The sequence below is a fragment of the Salvelinus alpinus genome, chromosome 9 (assembly GCF_045679555.1).
Source record: "Salvelinus alpinus chromosome 9, SLU_Salpinus.1, whole genome shotgun sequence".
Lineage (NCBI taxonomy): Eukaryota > Metazoa > Chordata > Actinopteri > Salmoniformes > Salmonidae > Salvelinus > Salvelinus alpinus.
In genome coordinates, this window is record NC_092094.1 from 61,832,103 (window position 1) to 61,851,205 (window position 19,103).

General features: G+C 42.7%; 1 protein-coding gene across 5 annotated transcripts in view; it reads left to right on the forward strand.

The window, feature by feature from the left end:
* The window catches only part of osbpl5 (oxysterol binding protein-like 5), a 110,510-nt gene that overhangs the window by 37,712 nt on the left and 53,695 nt on the right, over positions 1-19,103 (forward strand). For 4 of the 5 annotated variants that reach the window (XM_071326849.1, XM_071326845.1, XM_071326847.1 and 1 more), the window contains 3 exons: positions 8,352-8,516; positions 8,978-9,051; positions 18,562-18,642. In XM_071326849.1, coding sequence (XP_071182950.1) covers positions 8,375-8,516; positions 8,978-9,051; positions 18,562-18,642 — 297 coding nt within the window. In that variant the 5' untranslated portion in view covers positions 8,352-8,374. Of the gene's footprint in view, positions 1-5,667; positions 5,751-8,351; positions 8,517-8,977; positions 9,052-18,561; positions 18,643-19,103 lie in introns of all 5 variants that reach the window. The other variant, XM_071326846.1, reaches the window with a different exon arrangement.

Here is a 19,103-nt window from a genome sequence, read left to right on the forward strand (position 1 = left end):
TAACATTTCTAAAAACCTGTTTTCACTTTTTCATTGTGGGGTATTGTGTGTAGATTGAGATTTTTTAAAATTTGAATCCATTTTCGAATAAGGCTGTAACGTATCTGTGGAAGAAGTCAAGGGGTCTGAATACTTTCCGAGTGCACTGTAAGTATGTTTTCCAAAATGCATACTTCCTCTAGCTCATTGCAAAGTGGTTTGTGAAGCGCTGAGGAAGACTGCCTTCCGTTGCCAATTGCTGCGTTCATTTGCTCGTCGGAACTAGGAATCTCTGAATTTTTCGATTTGCTAACCGGTTGTAATACATGTGCCACATTCAATCAGTTGGCAAGTTGAACATTTCAGAGTTTCGTAGTTCTGACTGGCACGCGAACGTGGCATATGCATTTGCTGTTTGAGAAGCTGTAGCATCAGCTCTCGTGCCGTCTGGCAGGTTTTCCGCTCAAAGGCTCTGTGTCTATATGCTGTAAATGAGGTGCATAACTAATATAATGGACACGCACCAATATGTGACAAACCACTTTTTGTAAAAAAACAAATTCAAGAAAGATAGATTGGGACAGACATTCCCATTCTGCCCAATTTAGTCTAGTCCAGTCCCGGGAGCTGTGTCCCTGTACGGCCTTGTCTTCATCAGGACTGAGTGGAGCTTAGAATATAGCAGCCTCTCTAGTGATTGTGATTGTTGTCCTCAGCTAGCCTGCCCACTCAGGCACTGACAGAGGGCTCTTACTGTTCCCCATGAGAGCTCCCCAAAATACCCCTGATCAGTCACACACACACACACACACACACACACACACACACACACACACACACACACACACACACCCCCCCCCCCCCCCCCCAAACCGGCATCTAGACTAGCCCATGCACCCCTTTCCCAACCAGCCAGCGTTTCAAATAGAAACACACAGTTCGTGCTCGAGCTCCTGCTAAGCACTCTCAGTATAACAGAGCTGTCATTCTGCAGCCGTATGACGTTCTCTCTTTTTTTAAATAGACCTGGCTACACCAGACTAGTTAGCTGAACCACCCTATCCCCTATAAAGTACACTGCTTTTGACCAGGGTTCATATGCCCCCTGGTAAAACCGGACGATGTAGGGAATACGGTGCAATCAGTAATTAATCCCGTCTCCTTTTTATAGCTCCCTGAAATGCAGTACAGCTGCATACAGCTTTGGGAGAGGTTTATGTAGCCCAGGGGTGTCAAATATATGGCCTGCGGTTTATGACTTTTTTTTTTTCTCGAAATTAGTGAGAAAAAAGAAATATAACCAAGATACATCATACAGAAAGCCACTGAAATAAAGTATTTGTCAAACCTGGGCTTTAGCCTGCCTGGATGGTAGATGGGCAGATTTTGCACCAGGCAAGCTCAATCAAGCCCAGCTAAAGTATTTGAAATCATATCAAATAGTATTTGAACCCAGTCTGGTTTGTATGTGTGAGGCTGTGGCTGCAGCCCAGCCAATGCAGTATGTAGGTCATCTGGCCAGCCAGAAATCCTGATGTCGGAGGAATGAGGGGGAGGTGAGAGAGGGATGGAGAGGGAGAGAGAGAAAATCAAGAGGAGTTTAATCTGTGCCATCATGTAGAAACAGCTGGCTCACCAGTCAATCTTATCATCTCCCTCTCAAAACTCGAACACACACACATATTGCAGAGCCACACGTATGAGCTTGAGCTGCTAGTCATCTGACGTATCCCATCAGGGTGTGCCAGACGGTACTTTCCCTAACAGCGGTGTGGTGTTGTGATGGTCATAGGACTGACCGACAGCGGGGACAATAGGTCAGGGGATCAGCTGCTTTTTAAATGTTTATTTAACCTTTTATTTAACTAGGCAAGTCCAGTAAAGAACCATTTCTTATTTTACAATGATGGCCTACCACGGCGAAACCCTCCCCTAACCCGGACGACTCTGGGCCAATCGTGCGCCGCCCGGTGGGACTCCCGATCACGGCCGGTTGTGATACAGCCCGGATCGAACCAGGGTCTGTAGTGAGGCCTCTAGCACTGAGATGCAGTGCCTTAGACCGCTATGCCACTCGGGAGTTAAAGGAAGTGCCCGACATGGGGCACGGACCTACGACACTGAGATTAAGAGTCTCATGCTCTACCGACTCACCAATCTCAACTGTTTTTGTATGTTGGGGTTTATCCTACCAGACCCCTCAACATTGTGTGGACAATGGAGCCTATTTCAAGTCATTCATAATTCACATTTGTTGCAAAATCCCCTATATTAGTGCCCTATGGGTCAAAAGTAGTGCTCTGTATAGGAAGTAGGGTGCCATTAGGGACATAGCCAATGCCATCATAGTCCTGCTAGTGGTGTATGCTGTTTGGGAGCTGTTGAACAGCCTAATTCTCAGTCCTGTACCTAGTCTACTAATGTATTCTTTTTGGGGGGGGGCGTGGGGATTGAAGATTGGATCTAACATGGATACACATTTTTAAACTAAATGCCTGGAGCCCCGGCTGCAATGCCAGCTTAACATTCAGGCTATGTTATCATGACGAAGTAGGCCTATATATTGTCTACAGGGAAGGGAGAATGACTGTTTGTCAGCAGCAGAACAGATTCAAGTCAAGTGAAGACTAGTTAGATTGTTTTGGCGGCTAACTAGCTGTTTCATCTAGGCTACATTCCCTATGATCAGCTGATAGCCCACACCAGTAGTGGTTGCTTGCTTAGCCTATGATAAGTAATCATATATTTCATTGTCACACACCGGATAGGCACAATGAAATGTGTTGTTTTACGGGTCAGCCATAGTAGTACAGCGCCCCTGGAGCAAATTAGTGCGCCGCCCGGTGGGACTAATCAGAGCCCCAAATATACGCGTGTTTTTAGAAACAATGTAAAATGGAGGCCACTGTGTTCTTGGGGACATTCAATGCTGCAGAAATGTTTTGGTACCCTTCCTCAGATCTGTACTTCGACACAATCCTGTCTTGGCGCTCTACAGACAATTCCTTTGACCTCGTGGCTTGGGTTTTGCTCTGACGTGCACTGTCAACCATAGTAGTACAGCGCCCCTGGAGCAAATTAGGGTTAAGTGCCTTGCTCAAGGAAACATCTTTTCACCTTGACCTACTACTATGTGTGATGAGTGATTTTTGTAGAAAAGTAAAGGGGCAATGTGCAGGTGCTACATAAATTTTTTGGACTGATACATTAACGATATGTACCCATTTAATTATTGAGGAATATCACTTATAAACGCCTCATGAGTTTAGCTCAACTGTCGTAACCCATCAGAGCCCCAAATATACGCGTGTTTTTAGAAACAATGTAAAATGGAGGCCACTGTGTTCTTGGGGACATTCAATGCTGCAGAAATGTTTTGGTACCCTTCCTCAGATCTGTACTTCGACACAATCCTGTCTTGGCGCTCTACAGACAATTCCTTTGACCTCGTGGCTTGGGTTTTGCTCTGACGTGCACTGTCAGCCATAGTAGTACAGCGCCCCTGGAGCAAATTAGGGTTAAGTGCCTTGCTCAAGGAAACATCTTTTCACCTTGACCTACTACTATGTGTGATGAGTGATTTTTGTAGAAAAGTAAAGGGGCAATGTGCAGGTGCTACATAAATTTTTTGGACTGATACATTAACGATATGTACCCATTTAATTATTGAGGAATATCACTTATAAACGCCTCATGAGTTTAGCTCAACTGTCGTAACCCATCAGAGCCCCAAATATACGCGTGTTTTTAGAAACAATGTAAAATGGAGGCCACTGTGTTCTTGGGGACATTCAATGCTGCAGAAATGTTTTGGTACCCTTCCTCAGATCTGTACTTCGACACAATCCTGTCTTGGCGCTCTACAGACAATTCCTTTGACCTCGTGGCTTGGGTTTTGCTCTGACGTGCACTGTCAACTGTGGGGCCTTACCAAATCATGTCCAATCAATTAGATTTACCACAGGTGGTTTCTACAACTTTGAGTCCATCTCAAGGATGATCAATGGAAACAGAATGCACCTGAGCTCAATTTCGAGTCTCATAGCAGAGTCCCTGAATATTTATGTAAATAAGGTATTTCTGTAGATTTTTTTTGTTGTAATAAATTTGCAAAAATGTCTACAAACCTATTTTCACTTAGTCATTATTGAGTGTTGTGTGTAGATTGAAAAAACATTCAATTTTAGATTAAGGCTGTAACGGAACAAAATGTGGGAAAAGTCAAGGGGTCTGAATACTTTCCAAATACATTGTAGTTAGTTTTCTAGAAACCTACCTACAGTCCACTTAGCTAAGGTAGTGACCTCAGACTGATGGTGGTAGTCAGCTAACTTACCTCCAGCAGTTTCAAGCTAGCTAATGTCATTTTTTTAAGTCGACTATCAATCAGATGGGTAGCCTAGCAAATATAGCTTTTCGATTTCTCCTCGCATGTAAAGCTGCCTGATACATTAATAGCAACTGGCAAGCTGTATCATGAATAAGTCAGAAGCCAGCTAGCAATTCCAAGTTCTTGCCTTTTAGATTTTTTGATTTTTTACCAACAAAAGTCATGTCCACTTATAAAAGAGACTTAACTTCGAGCAGATCATTTTAGTTTTATTCCAGGACTCCAAGCCTAAGAGTAATAGCTACTTGTTTGTAGAACCTGTGTCTTCACCAGATGTCGTCCCCAGTCAGCTCCCACAGTCTTCACCTGAACGAGTGTCACAGGCAAAATCATAGGCTGCGTCGTGTACTTGAGGGGGCGTTATTTGTCAGCGCACGTGCTTCACCTTTTTTACGCATTAGCAGCCCAGGGGGGGGGGGGGAGAAATGACAGCTTTTTAAATGTTTTATTATTGCCATCTACAAGGGGTGTATATTCTATTTATATTGGCTAATTTTAAACTTAGCATGACCTTTCAATGTCTGCTTTTTATTTATTTTTACACATTTAACAATAGGTACCCTTCTTTGAGGGATTGGAAAACCTCCCTGGTCTTTATGGGTGAATCTGTGTTTGAAATTCACTGCTCGACTGCGGGACCTTTTAGAGATGATTGTTTGCGTGGGGTACATAGATGATGTAGTCATTCAAAAAATCATGTTAAACACTATTTATTGCGCACAGAGTGAGTTCATACAACTTATTATGTGACTTGTTTAGCAAAATTGTACTCCTGAACTTATTCAGGCTTGCCACAACAAAGGGGTTGAATACTCTTTGGCTCAAGACATTTTAGCTTTTCATTTCGAATTCATTTGGGAAAAATGTCTCAACAATTCCACTTTGACATGATGGGGTATTTAAAGTCAGGCTGTAAAACAACAAAATGTGGGAAAAATCCAGGGGTGTGAATACTTTCTGAAGGCACTGTATGTATAGGCTGCATTTGGATTACTGTTACAATGCAATTTAGGTTGTTATAATTGGATTCGTTATGCCATTTTTTTGTATTTTTTTTATTATTAATGTACGTGTTTGACATTTTACTGCATTGTTAGGAGCTAGTAACATAAGCATTTCGCTGCGCCCACGACAACATCTACTAAACTGTGTACGTGACCAGTAAACTTTGATTTGATGTGATTGGCTGATTGTTACCGTGTAGCAACAATGGATCATGTGACTCGAAACAGTCAAACTGTGGCTATGCATTCTAAGAATACTTCCGTCTCTCCCCTCCTATTTGACACTATTGATAGGAAGTCTCTTTGACACTACTGATCGTTGACGATCCCGTCTCCCACGGGTCCTCCTTTCTCCGTCCCTCCGATTTGTGAGCAGTGTGAGTATTAATGGTACGGTTGGAACACGACTCCTAACTGTGCCTGTCCCAAAGCACTTGGACGTTTAATTGCCTGTTCCTTCCTGTGGCGGAGGTCCAGCTGTGGCTTTCCTTCGCTGCAGTCGTCTCCATTACACACCCAGGCAGACTAGAGTTACTGCGGCAAAATGCCAGACGCTGTCCCCTCGCACTCAAGACATACACACGCTAATACACAACCTATAACTCGGCGCGCGTATAACGCGGCATAGGCTAAGTGACTGTGTAAGAGTGCATGTCATCGTCAGTACTCACTGCCTCCTCTCTCTCCTGTGTATGTGTGTTAGAGAGAGCTGGGATTGGTCGGTATAGCATTCCCCCCCCCCCCCCCCCCCACTGTAGCATGAGCTTGTATAATCCCCCTTAGCGAGGAAAAGCAGACGGACACAGCCACGAAACACACACACAAGCAATAATTCCCCTGCCCTCCAACAGGTTTTTGCCTGTCGAGATTGGGTCTGCCAAAAGGTCTCGGCGTCTGGGCTGGTATGGGAAGTGGGTCTGTCCTCTCTGTCTGACGTTGGCCTGCCGCCGTGTCTGTGGGCTGTTGTGTAACAATGGAAATAACAGGCTCTCTGCTGCTGCTCTGCAACCCACCCTACACACTCTCTCTCTTACTCTCTCTCTCGCTCTCTCCTCTGTCACACACACACACACACACACACACACACTGCAGCAGCAACGGGAGACTATTTATAGACCAACCCAGCTCGGGGAAATTTGGGGAAGGCTAAATTCTCCCACTCTCTTTCATTTGCTCTCCCTGTCCCCCTCTCTCGCTGTCCCTCCTCTTCCTCGCGTCTTTCTCCCTCTCCCCTATGCCTCACACACACTAAAACACATTAATTTATATGCTAAGGTTTGAACAGCAAAAAAAAAGCAGTTGTGTGATGGTCTAGCTCAAAAGCTGTGTGGTCAGGCAGTTGCACCACATATCTACGTTATAGATCACATTTGTACTCTGAATGTGTTGTAGCTGTGGCCTTTCGATGCGTCTTTTCTCAGCAACTGTGCTCTCGTTCAGAGAGAGAGACCGGAGCGAGAGAGACCGAGAAAGAGCGGGATGTGAGGGGGCAGAGAGGAAGTGCAGATAGGGGATGGAAGTGTGAGTGGATTGAGCGATTTAAGTGGTAGAGGGCACCTTTTCTTTGAGAAAGAGGAAAACGAGAGAGCCATGAACGGCTTGAGTTGTAGGCCTCCAGCGAGCCTAGGCCTATATATATATAATGATCCTACTGAATCCCCATAGATCAGTGCTCTTCGACTCGTCGTGGAACGCCACATGGAGGAAGAAAGAAGAGCAGCAGGGAGGGGCTGGAGAGAGTGAGCTCGTGTCTGTCCCATTGTGCTCTCTATACTTCCCTTTCGATGTTCACTGCAAATCAAGGCTAAGGTGGATGCAATACCACTACACTGCCCAAGCCTAGCCGACCTATCCAGACCTTTCAGATCAATTGAGGATGAAAACATTGAGGATACCGGGGAAGCGGTAGGGATTGGTACGTTGTTTCATTCATTATCGATACACGTGCAGACCTCACTATCCCTAGGGATGCAACTGCTGCTCCTACATAGCATCACATGTTTACATTTGAGTAATTTAGCAGGCGCTCTCATCCAGAGCGAATTACAGAAGCAATTAGGGTTAAGTGCCATCGACAGATTTTTCACCTAGTCGGCTCGGTGATTCGAACCAGCGACCTTTCGCTCTTAACCGCTAGACTACCTGCCGCCCCTACGTCACAGTTAAAGCCAAACGAAGGAGTGAGTAGTGTGTCATTTATGGACCAACCCTCTTTGGGCGTTAAGGGTCAGACCCTGGGCCAGTGAACTCTGTGTCTTGTTGGCTGAGGTCTACCTTTCCTCTCTAAACATGGCGAGCCTGGTGACTGTCATGCTCTGTGTGGAGTGGCGATGATGTCAGCCAATCGGTGACGGAGAGCCTGTCTGCCACAGACTGGCAATTGTATAGACGGTCGGTCGCATAGACTGGCATTGTGATACGGCCACATTGTGTGGACAGGCAGCATAGCTGAGTCGAGCACGGTTCTCTGAAAGTCCAGAACAGTGAGGTGGGAGGAAGCGTCATGAGGGAGAGAGAGAAACCGTAGAAATAGATATGGAAGAGACTAAAAGACGGAAGGGCACTACATGTGAAAGCTGACTTTTTAAAATATGAAACGGTGCTGAAGGTGACGTTTTGGGTATCAGTTTTGTCTGGACAGCACACCAACGCACAACTGAAAATGAAACGTAACACATTTTCACCTCGCTGGAACACTCGTCTTCGTGTTACCCCTGCTCTGTAGACTAGTCGCTTTTTCAAAATGTTGTACTCGTGTGGTGGTTTAGAAAAATGACCAACCTTAAGTCGAGTATTTGATCGAAATCTAATGGTCTGGATTACTCGTCATGCGGTGCTTTACTATTTTTCACCATTATAGTATTTACAACTTTTAGTATTTACAACTTTTAGTATTTACAACATACTAGGCTGTTTTTGTCATCTGGATTGGCTAGAGTGAGTAACAAGTCTCTCTCCTCTCTCCACTCCCCCCCCAGAGGAAGAGTAGGCAGCAGACAGGATGAAGGAGGAGAACTTGTTTCATCGGAGGATGTCGCTGTCTCCCAACGCCACCTCTCCCTCCCCTCCTAAGATCGACCACCGCTCTCTGACCCGCAACATGTCTTACGGAGGAGAAAGCGAGCTCTTCCCGCTCAACCCAGGTAAGGCTGGTGTATTTTCACTGTACACTAATGAATACACCCTTTGATATATATACTCCACCAGACGTTTCCGTAGCCACCTTGTGACTTCACCACGCACCGCACAGAGATTTTAATGCGTGCACTAGGTTATACCTTTACGCTAGCGCCAGGGACGTATTGTTGAGAAGAATGTTTGGTGAAGTATAAACCCTAGTGGTCACCTTTCAGTCCCAGCAGGTTACCACTAGAAATGACTGTAAACGAGTCTATCCAGGGATTTGACATTGAGCTCTTCCAGACTTTTACCTGTCTGGCAAGTCGAGAGCATTTTTTACTTTCATAAACATTTTTTGTTACTTGTCCAGTTTATTGGGGAACGACATCTAGAGCATGCACACATTGCAGTTGTCTGTTTGTCCAAATGCCTGCCTGCTCTCTCCAATCTGCTCTGTCTGATTGTGTATGTGTCCTGTTTGCAGGTATGGAGTCAGAAGGGAATGGTCTGTCCATGATGAGTGACGAGCTCAGCCCCGCCCAGTCGCCTAGCAGCAAGGTAAGAAGACCACTTCTGATTGGACCTCTGTGTAACAATATCAGGTGGGTTTCCCGATATTGATGGATCTTTAGGATGAGTGGTCAGTTTTGCCAGTTTTCCCAAACCACCTTGTTAATCACATCACATGCTTGCTGTTCTGGGATCAGCCTCCTCTACCCAAATGTCAATCTTTTTATTTTGTGTGTGTTTATTTTTGTGCACTGCCTAGTGGGTCTCCCGGTCACGGCCCGGCTGTGACACAGCCTGGGATCAAACCCGGGTCTGTAGTGACGCCTCAAGCACAGCCATGCAGTGCCTTAGATCACTGCGCCACTCAGGAGGCCTCCAATCTTAATATGACTATACAATGGAGACACTGGACCAGTTCTGAAAAACTGCATTGTCATATGCCAATATTGAGGCGCTCGCTTTTAATGTGTCCTGAACAAAAATATAAACACAACATGCAACAATTTCCAAGATTTTACTAAGTTACAGTTCATATAAGGAAACCAGTCAATTTATATAAATTCATTAAGCCCTAATCTATGGATTTCACATGACTGGGAATACAAATATGTGTCTGTTGTTCACAGATACCTTAAAGTTAGGGTTATTTATCGGAAAACCGGTCAGTATCTCGTGTGACCATTCACCTCATGCAGGGCGACAACTCCTTTCGCATAGAGTTGATCTGGCTGTTGATTGTGGCCTGTGGAATGTTGTCCCACTGCTCTTCAATGGCTGTTGGAAGTTGCTGGATATTGGCGGGGTCGTACACATTGATCCAGCGCATCCCAAATTAGTGCAATGGGTGACATTTCTGAGTACAGATTCTTGCGACATGGCAATTTATCATTATCGTGATAAAACATGAGGTGATGGCGGCAGATGAATGGAACTGCACGGTATCTCTGTACATTGAAATTGTCATCAATAAAATGCAATTGTGTTTGTTGTCCGTAGCTTATGCCTGCTCATACCATAACCCCATGGGCACTCGGCTCACAACATTGACATCAACAAATCCCTCGCCCACACAACGCCATACATGTGGTACTGCCAAATTCTGTAAAACGACATGGTAGAGAAATTAACATTCAATTGTCTGGCAACAGCTCTGGTGGACATTCCTGCGGTCAGCATGCTAATTACATTCTCCCTCTGTGGCATTGTGTTGTCACAAAACTGCACATTTTAGAGCAGCATTCTATTGTCCCCAGCACAAGGTGCACCTGCATAATGATCATTCTGTTTAATCAACTTCTTGTTATGCCACAACTGTCAGGTGTATGGAGTATCTTGGCAAAGGAGAAATGCTCATTTACAGGGATGTAAACAAATTTGTGCGCAACATTTTAGAGAATCAAGCTTTTTGTGCTTACGGAACATTTCTGGTATCTTTTATTTCAGCTTTTCAAACATGGGACCAACACTTTACATGTTGCGTTTATATTTTTGTTCAGTGTACAGTAGATGCAAAGCTTTTCATGAACCTCAACACACAAGTTTGTTTAGACAATTTAGAAATGGGCCTACATACAATGTTTTAAAATAAATATTATCTTATTAGAATTCCCGATTTTTATAATTGCCATGCTTGTTTCAGAAAGTGAATCATTTTATTCAGGGCTATTCATTGTTTAGTCTAACGAATGTAGGTGGCAATTCGCTGATTCTAGGTTATATCCGTCATACATTGCATCAGCACAAAACACAGCACTTATTCCGAGCATTTCTTTTCTGTGATGACTCATCAATGATAGCAGTTCCCGTCGATCATTAAGTGTTTCCAGCAGCACTGTGGCCAGGTTAAGGTCATGTCCTCTCCCATTGCCCCCGACACACACACACACACACACACACACACACACACACACACACACACACACACACACACACACACACACACAGATCTGTGTATGGAGTGATTCCGAACTACATTGAATATCTATGGGGCTTTGACCCATCTCCCACCCAACACCCCTCGTAACTCCAGAGACAATAGCGGACTCAACACAACACAGTCACACACAGCTCTCTACCGAACACTCTAAAACACTCCCGAGTGCCAGTGTGTGAAGGCTCACTTCAGAAATGCAGTGTGGATGTGATTCATGGATAAACAGCAGACATAGTCAGGTCCAATAGGGGTTAAAATGATTGCCGCTACTTTTTTCAAAACCTTTTTCTAGAATGTTTTATGAGATTGGAGAACACATTGGGAGGGATCTTAGACCATTCCTCCATACAGATTTTTTTTCCAGATCCTTGATATCCATCGTCTGGTCTTATGGACGTCCCTCTTCAATTCAAACCATAGGTTTTCAACAGGGTTCAAGTCCGGAGACTGATATAGGCATTGCAAAATGTTGATTTTGTGGTCAATTAACCATTTCTTTGTGGATTTTGATGTGTGCCTGGGGTTATTGTGGTGCTGGAAGATGCACTTGCGGCCAAGCTTCCGCCACGTGGCAGAGGCATCCAGGTTTTTGTCTTGAGGTAACTGTCCAGTGTTTCCAGATTTGAAATATGATGAATTAAAATGAGTGAAATAGTTTCACTTCCAAAAAATGGTAATGGTAATTAAGTATGTTTTAAGTAGCTTTACCATTTCCTCATAGAACAGGACATCATGTTGGCTCACTGGCTGAGCTGGCCAATCAGCGGTCTACTCTATTTTTAATGACCGGTATACAGTGCATTAAAGTATTCAGACCCCTTCACTTTTTCCACATTTTGTTACGTTACAGCCTTACTCTAAAAATGATTACATTATTTTTTCCCCCTCAATCTACACACAATATCCCATAATGACAAAGAAAAAACTGTTTTTTAGAAGTTTTTGCAAGTGTATATACAGTACCAGTCAAACGTTTGGACACACCTACTCATTCAAGGGTTTTTCTTTGTCTTACTATTTTCTACATTTGTGAATAATAGTGAAGACATCAAAACTATGATATAACACATATGGAATCATGTAGTAACCAAAAAAGGGAGATTCTTATAAGTAGCCACCCTTTGCCTTGATTACAGCTTTGCACACTTGGCATTCTCTCAACCAGCTTCATGACGAATGCTTTTCCAACAGTCTTAAAGCTGTTACTTTTAGCTACTTTGAAGAATCTCAAAAATACAATATATTTTGATTTGTTGAACACTTTTTTGGTTACTACATGATTCCATATGTGTTATTTCATAGTTTTGAATTCTTCACTATTCTTCTACAATTCTACCTGTATTTGGGCAATGCCAGGTTTCCTCCAGACGTGACTCTTGGCATTCAGGCCAAAGAGTTCAATCTTGGTTTCATCAGACCAGAGCATGTTGTTTATCATGGTCTGAGAGTCCTTTCGGTGACTTTTGGCAAACTCCAAGCGGCCTGTCATGTGCCTTTTACTAAGGAGTGGCTTCTGTCTGGCCACTCTACCATAAGGGTCTGATTTGGCGGATTGCTGCAGAGATGGTTGTCCCATCACCTCCCTGTCCAAGGCCCTTCTCCCCCGATTGCTCAGTTTGGCCAGGCAGCCATTTCTAGAAAAAGTATTGGTGGTTCCAAACATCTTCCATCTTAGAATGATGGAGGCCACTGTGTTCTTGGGGACCTTCAATGCTGCAGATGTGTTTTTGGTACCCTTCCCCCAGATCAGTGCCTCGACACAATCCTGTCTGAGCTCTGTGAACAATTCCTTCGACTTCATGGCTTGGTTTTTGCTCTGACATTTACACTCGACTGTGGGACCTTATATAAACAGGTGTGTGCCTTTCCAAATCAAATCAAGTTTATTTTATATAGCCCTTCGTACATCAGCTAATATCTCGAAGTGCTGTACAGAAACCCAGCCTAAAACCCCAAACAGCAAGCAATGCAGGTGTAGAAGCACGGTGGCTAGGAAAAACTCCCTAGAAAGGCCAAAACCTAGGAAGAAACCTAGAGAGGAACCAGGCTATGAGGGGTGGCCAGTCCTCTTCTGGCTGTGCCGGGTGGAGATTATAACAGAACATGGCCAAAATGTTCATAAATGACAAGCATGGTCAAATAATAAATCAGGAATAAATGTCAGTTGGCTTTTCATAGCCGATCATTAAGAGTTGAAAACAGCAGGTCTGGGACAGATAGCACGTCTGGTGGACAGGTCAGGGTTCCATAACCGCAGGCAGAACAGTTGAAACTGGAACAGCAGCAATGCCAGGTGGACTGGGGACAGCAAGGAGTCATCATGCCCGGTAGTCCTGACGCATGGTCCTAGGGCTCAGGTCCTCCGAGAGAGAGAAAGAAAGAGAGAAGGAGAGAATTAGAGAGAGCATACTTAAATTCACACTGGATAAGACAGGAGAAGTACTCCCGATATAACCAACTGACTCTAGCCCCCCGACACATAAATCATGTCCAATCAATGTAATTTACCACAGGTGGACTCCAATCAAGTTGTAGAAACATCTCATGGTTGATCAATGGAAACAGGATGAACCTGAGCTCAATTTCGAGTCTCATAGCAAAGGGTCTGAATACTTATGTAAATCAGGTATTTCTGTTCTTAATTTTAATAAATTGTAAACATTTCCAATAACCTGTTTTCGCCTTGTCATGGGGTATTGTGTGTAGGTTGATGCGGATTTTTAAAAATGTAATACATTTTAGAATAAGGCTGTAACGTAACAAAATGTGGAAAAAGTCAAGGGGTCTAAAGACTTTCGAATGCACTGTATTTCAACACAGGACAGTTACTTCAAGCCGAAAACCCTGGTTGCCTGGATCTTCCAGCAAGACAATCACTCCAAGGCCACATCAAAATCCACATTTTGCAATGGTCATCTCATTCTCCAGACTTGAATCCCAGTCCATAAGCACAGACAAAGGATATCAAGGATCTGGGAAATGTATGGCTAAGATCATGTGTTTTCCAATCTCATAAAATATTTTTGATAAAGGCTCAACGTTGTTATTCTTGCGAAGTTATGTATTAAGACAGGGGTGCCAATAATTCTTTGACAATCTCTTTATTTAAGCAATTGTATTAGTATAAAAATTATTATTTCCAAATGTTTTGGCGCATACAGTGTAGCTCAGTATTTGTTTTAGTCTTTTTTGCTAATCTTTATCAAGGGTGCCAATCATTTTTGACCTTACTCTATGTGTGGGAAACCCTGCCTAGGGGAACGGAAACCTGTGCACTTAATTTCTGCTGAACTTATTCTAAAAGTATCTGGCATATACAGTGTCTTCAGAAAGTATTCACGCCCCTTGACTTTTCCCACATTTTGTTGTTACAGCCTTTTAAATGAATTAAATGTAGATTTTTTTTTGTCACTGGCCTTCACATTACCCCATAATGTCGAAGTGGGATTATGTTTTTTGAAATATTTACAAATTAATAAAAAATGAAAAGTTGAAATGTCTTGAGTCAATAAGTTTTCAACACCTTTGTTATGGCAAGCCTAAATAAATTCAGGAGCAAACATTTGCTTAACAATTCACATAATAAGTTGCATGGAATCACTTTGTGTGCAATAATAGTGTTTAACATTTTTGAATTAATACCTAATCTCTGTACATCACACATTTAATTATCTCTAAGGTCACTCGGTCGAGCAGTGAATTTCAAACACTGATTCAACCACAAAGACCAGGGAGGTTTTCCAATGCCTCACAAAGAAGAGCACTTATTGGTAGATGGATACAGAAAGAAGTTGAATATCCCTTTGGGCATGGTGAAGTTATTTATTACACATTGATGGTGTATCAATACACCCAGTCACTACAAACTCAGTTGCCAGAGAGGTAGGAAACCGCTCAGGGATTTCACCATAAGGCCAATGGTGACTTTAAAACAGGTTCAGAGTTAATGACTGTGATAGGATAAACTGATGGATCAACAAAATTGTAGTTACTCCACAATACTAATCAAATTGATAGAGTTAAAAGAAGGCCTGTACAGAATAAAACATATTCCAAAACATGCATCCTGTTTGCAACAACTTACTAAAGTAATACTGCAAAAAATGTGGCAAAGCAATTCACTTTATGTCCTAAATACAACGTGTTATGTTTGGGGCAAATCCAATACAACATTACTGAGTACCACTCTCCATATTTTCAAGCATGGTGGTGGCTGCATCATGTTATGGGTATGCTTGTCATTATGAAGGTTTGGGAATGGAGCTAATCACAGGCAAAATCCTAGAAGAAAACCTAGTTGTCTGCTTTCCATCAGACACTGCGATACGAATTCCCCTTTCAGCAGGACAATAACCAAAAAATGCAAGGCCAAATCTATCGATTTGCTTACCAAGAAGACCGTGAATGTTCCTGAATGGCCAAGTTAAAGTTTTGATTTAAAAAATGAAAATGGTTGTTTAGCAATGATCACCAACAAATTTGACAGAGCTTGAATAATTTTTTAAAAGAATATTGGGAAAATGTTGCTCAATCCAGGTGTGTAAAGCTTTTAGAGACTTACCCAGAAAGACTCACAGCTGTAATGACAATTAAATCCATTTTAATCCCACGTTGTAACACAACGTAATGTTGAAAAAGTCAAGGCATGACATGACATGACATGTATGACATTCCAAATGGTACCCTATTACCAACTTTTGACCAGAGCCCTATGGTTATATTGCTGTATGGTATAACTCAACGTGCAGGCCAGTACAGTAGAGCATTTTCCTATTGATCAGTGTCAGGAGTGGATGGGTCTGTGTACTCACGCTACACTAAGACTACACTGCACTCCTGTTTCAGACAGAACCAAAGATCCAGTGCCTTCCACTTATATTGGCACCCTTGGTAAATATGAGCAAAACAGGCTATAAAATAAATGTATTTGCTGTTTATCCTCTTGGTCTTTCATTCAAAAATATTCACAAAAAATCTCATCTTTAATTTAAGTAAAATAATTGGAAAAAATAAATGTGAAATAAATTCAATAAATATTTTTCTCCCAAACATGTGTGCCACAATTATTGGCACCCCTAGAAATTCTTATGAGAAAAATCTAACTGAAGTATATTCCCATTCATATTTTACATTTTTTAAGTTCACCTGAGTGTTTAGGAATAGTTAAGTGGTAAGCCATGACTTCCTGTTTCACTGGGGTATAAATTTGAGGTGACATACAGGCCAAGTTCCCATGGTCAACCATCACTATGGGAGAGACCTGAGAATACAGTAATGATGTGCGACAAAAGGTTGTTGAGCTGCGCAAATCAGGAAATGGCTATGAGAAAATAGCTCAACGGTTGAAAATCCCTATTTTCACTATCAGAACAATAATTAAGACGTTTAAAGCAACTGGTGATAACAATCGGCCTGGAAGAGGACGTGTGTCTATATTGACCCCACGCACAGTGAGGAGGATTGTTTGAGTGGTCAAAACATCTCCAAGGATCACAGCTGGAGAATTGCAGACGTTAGTTGGGTCTACGATCAGACGCCACCTACGTAACCACAAGTTGTTTGGGAGGGTTGCCATAAAAAAGCCTTTGCTGTCATCAAACAACAAACTCAAGCCTACAGTTTGCCGAACGTTACTGGAACTTTCAATAGGACCGGGTTCTATGGTCAGATGAGACCAAAATGTAGCTTTTTGGAAACAAACACCAGAGGTGGGTTTGGCGTAGACAGAAAGATAGCCATGCAGAAAAGTACCTCATCCCCACTGTGAAGTATGGTCGTGGATCTTTGATATTGTGAGCCTGTTTTTCTTCCAAAGGTCCTGGACAACTTGTTAGGATACAGTTGAAGTCGGAAGTTTACATACACTTAGGTTAGAGTCATTAAAACTCGTTTTTCAACAACTCCACAAATTTCTTGTTAACGAACTATAGTTTTGGCAAGTCGGTTAGGACATCTACTTTGTGCATGACACACGTCCTTTTTCCAACAATTGTTTACAGACAGATTATTTCACTTATAATTCACTATATCACAATTCCAGTGGGTCAGAAGTTTACATACACTAAGTTGACTGTGCTTTTAACAGCTTTAAACAACAGAAAATTCCAGAAAATTATGTCATGGCTTTAGAAGCTTCTGATGGGTTAATTGACATCATTTGAGTCAATTGGAGGTGTACCTTTGGATGTATTTCAAAGCCTACCTTCAAACTCAGTGCCTTTTTGCTTGACATCATAGGAAAATCTAAAGAAATCAGCCAAGACCTCATAAAAAAAAGATGTAGACCTCCACAAGTCTGCAGCAAAGGACCTTGTGAAGATGCTGGAGGAAATGGGTGCAGAAGTATCTATATCCACAGTAAAACAAGTCCTATATCGACATAACCTGAAAGGCTGCTCAGCAAGGAAGAAGCCAATGCTCCAAAACCGCCATAAAAAAAGACAGACTACGGTTTGCAACTGCACATGGGGACAAAGATCATACTTTTTGGAGAAATGTCCTCTGGTCTGATGAAACAAAAATAGAACTGTTTGGCCATAATGACCATCGTTATGTTTGGAGGAAAAAGGGGGATGCTTGCAAGCCGAAGAACACCATCCCAACCGTGAAGCACGGGGCTGGCAGCTGTTGGGGGTGCTTTGCTGCAGGAGGGACTGGTGTACTTCACAAAATAGATGGCATCATGAGGCAGGAAAATTATGTGGATATATTGAAGCAACATCTCAAGACATCAGTCAGGAAGTTAAAGCTTGGTCGCAAATGGGTTCCAAATGGACAATGACCCCAAGCATACTTCCAAAGTTGTGGCAAAATGGCCTAAGGACAACAAAGTCAATGTATTGGAGTGGCCATCACAAAGCCCTGACCTCAATCCTATAGAAGATTTGTTGGCAGAACTGAAAAAGCGTGTGCAAGCAAGGAGGCCTACAAACCTGACTCAGTTACACCAGCTCTGTCAGGAGGAATGGGCCAACATTCTCACATTGTGGGAAGCTTGTGGAAGGCTACCTGAAACTCTTGACCCAAGTTAAACAATTTAATGGCAATTCTACCAAATACTAATTGAATTTATGTAAACTTCTGACCCACTGGAAATGGGATGGAAAGAAATAAAAGCTGAAATAAATCATTCTCTCTGCTATTATTCTGACATTTCACATTCTTAAAATAAAGTGGTGATCCTAACTGACCTAAGACGGGGAATTTTTACTAGGATTAAATGTCAGGAATTGTGAAAAACTGAGTTTAAATGTATTTGGCTAAGGGGTATGTAAACTTCCGACTTTAACTTTACATAGTATCATGAACTCTATCAAGTACCAGCAGATATTATATATTTTTTCTTTCAATTATTTTACTTGAATTAAAAGTGAGATTTTTGTACAAATTGAGATTTTTTTTACGGCTTGTTTTGCTCATTTTTACCAAGGTTGCCAATATTAGTGGGCACTGTATCATGGCTGTACTCTGTTCAGGTCAGACACTGAAGAAATGTGTGTGTTATTTAAATGTAATCTATGAATGGGATAGACCAGAGTGTTATGAGGCTGTTTATAGGTGAGCTCACAAGAAGAGGAGTGTGTCTATCATTGACTCTCTCATCTGTCCATCTCTCCCTCCTTCAGTCTGAGTCCAGGATGTTCAATAACGGTCTGGAGGACTGCTCCTCCCCCACAGAGAAGCTGGCCCGGAAGGAGTCTCTCAAGGTAACTCATCACACCCTGACCGGGAAGGGGTCGCAGAGAGGGGATATCTTGCAGGAAAAATATTGCTGGGCATTTAAGATGGTTGGGGGGAAATATTTAGATTTGCATATATTTAGATCAGCGTTTCCCAATTGGTTCCTCTGGGACCCATTAGGTCAGCACATTTTGGTTGCAGCCATGCATCAGCGCACCTGATTCAACTAATGAGAGCTGTGTGATTAGTTGAATAAGCCTAGTTTGTACAGGGCTGGAATGTGAATGTGCTGTCCTAAGTGTCCACAAGGAATGGATTGGGAGACATGCATCTGCCTAACATACAACTACTAATGAAAAGGAATCGAGGTTGCGTCAAGACAAGGTTTAGAAGCAAGAGCTCTGGTCCTTTGTGCAATTCACAGAATGGGATATCGTTCCCTTTTTCTTTTATCATTAGTTAACGTACACTGCTGCCCGAACTAGAG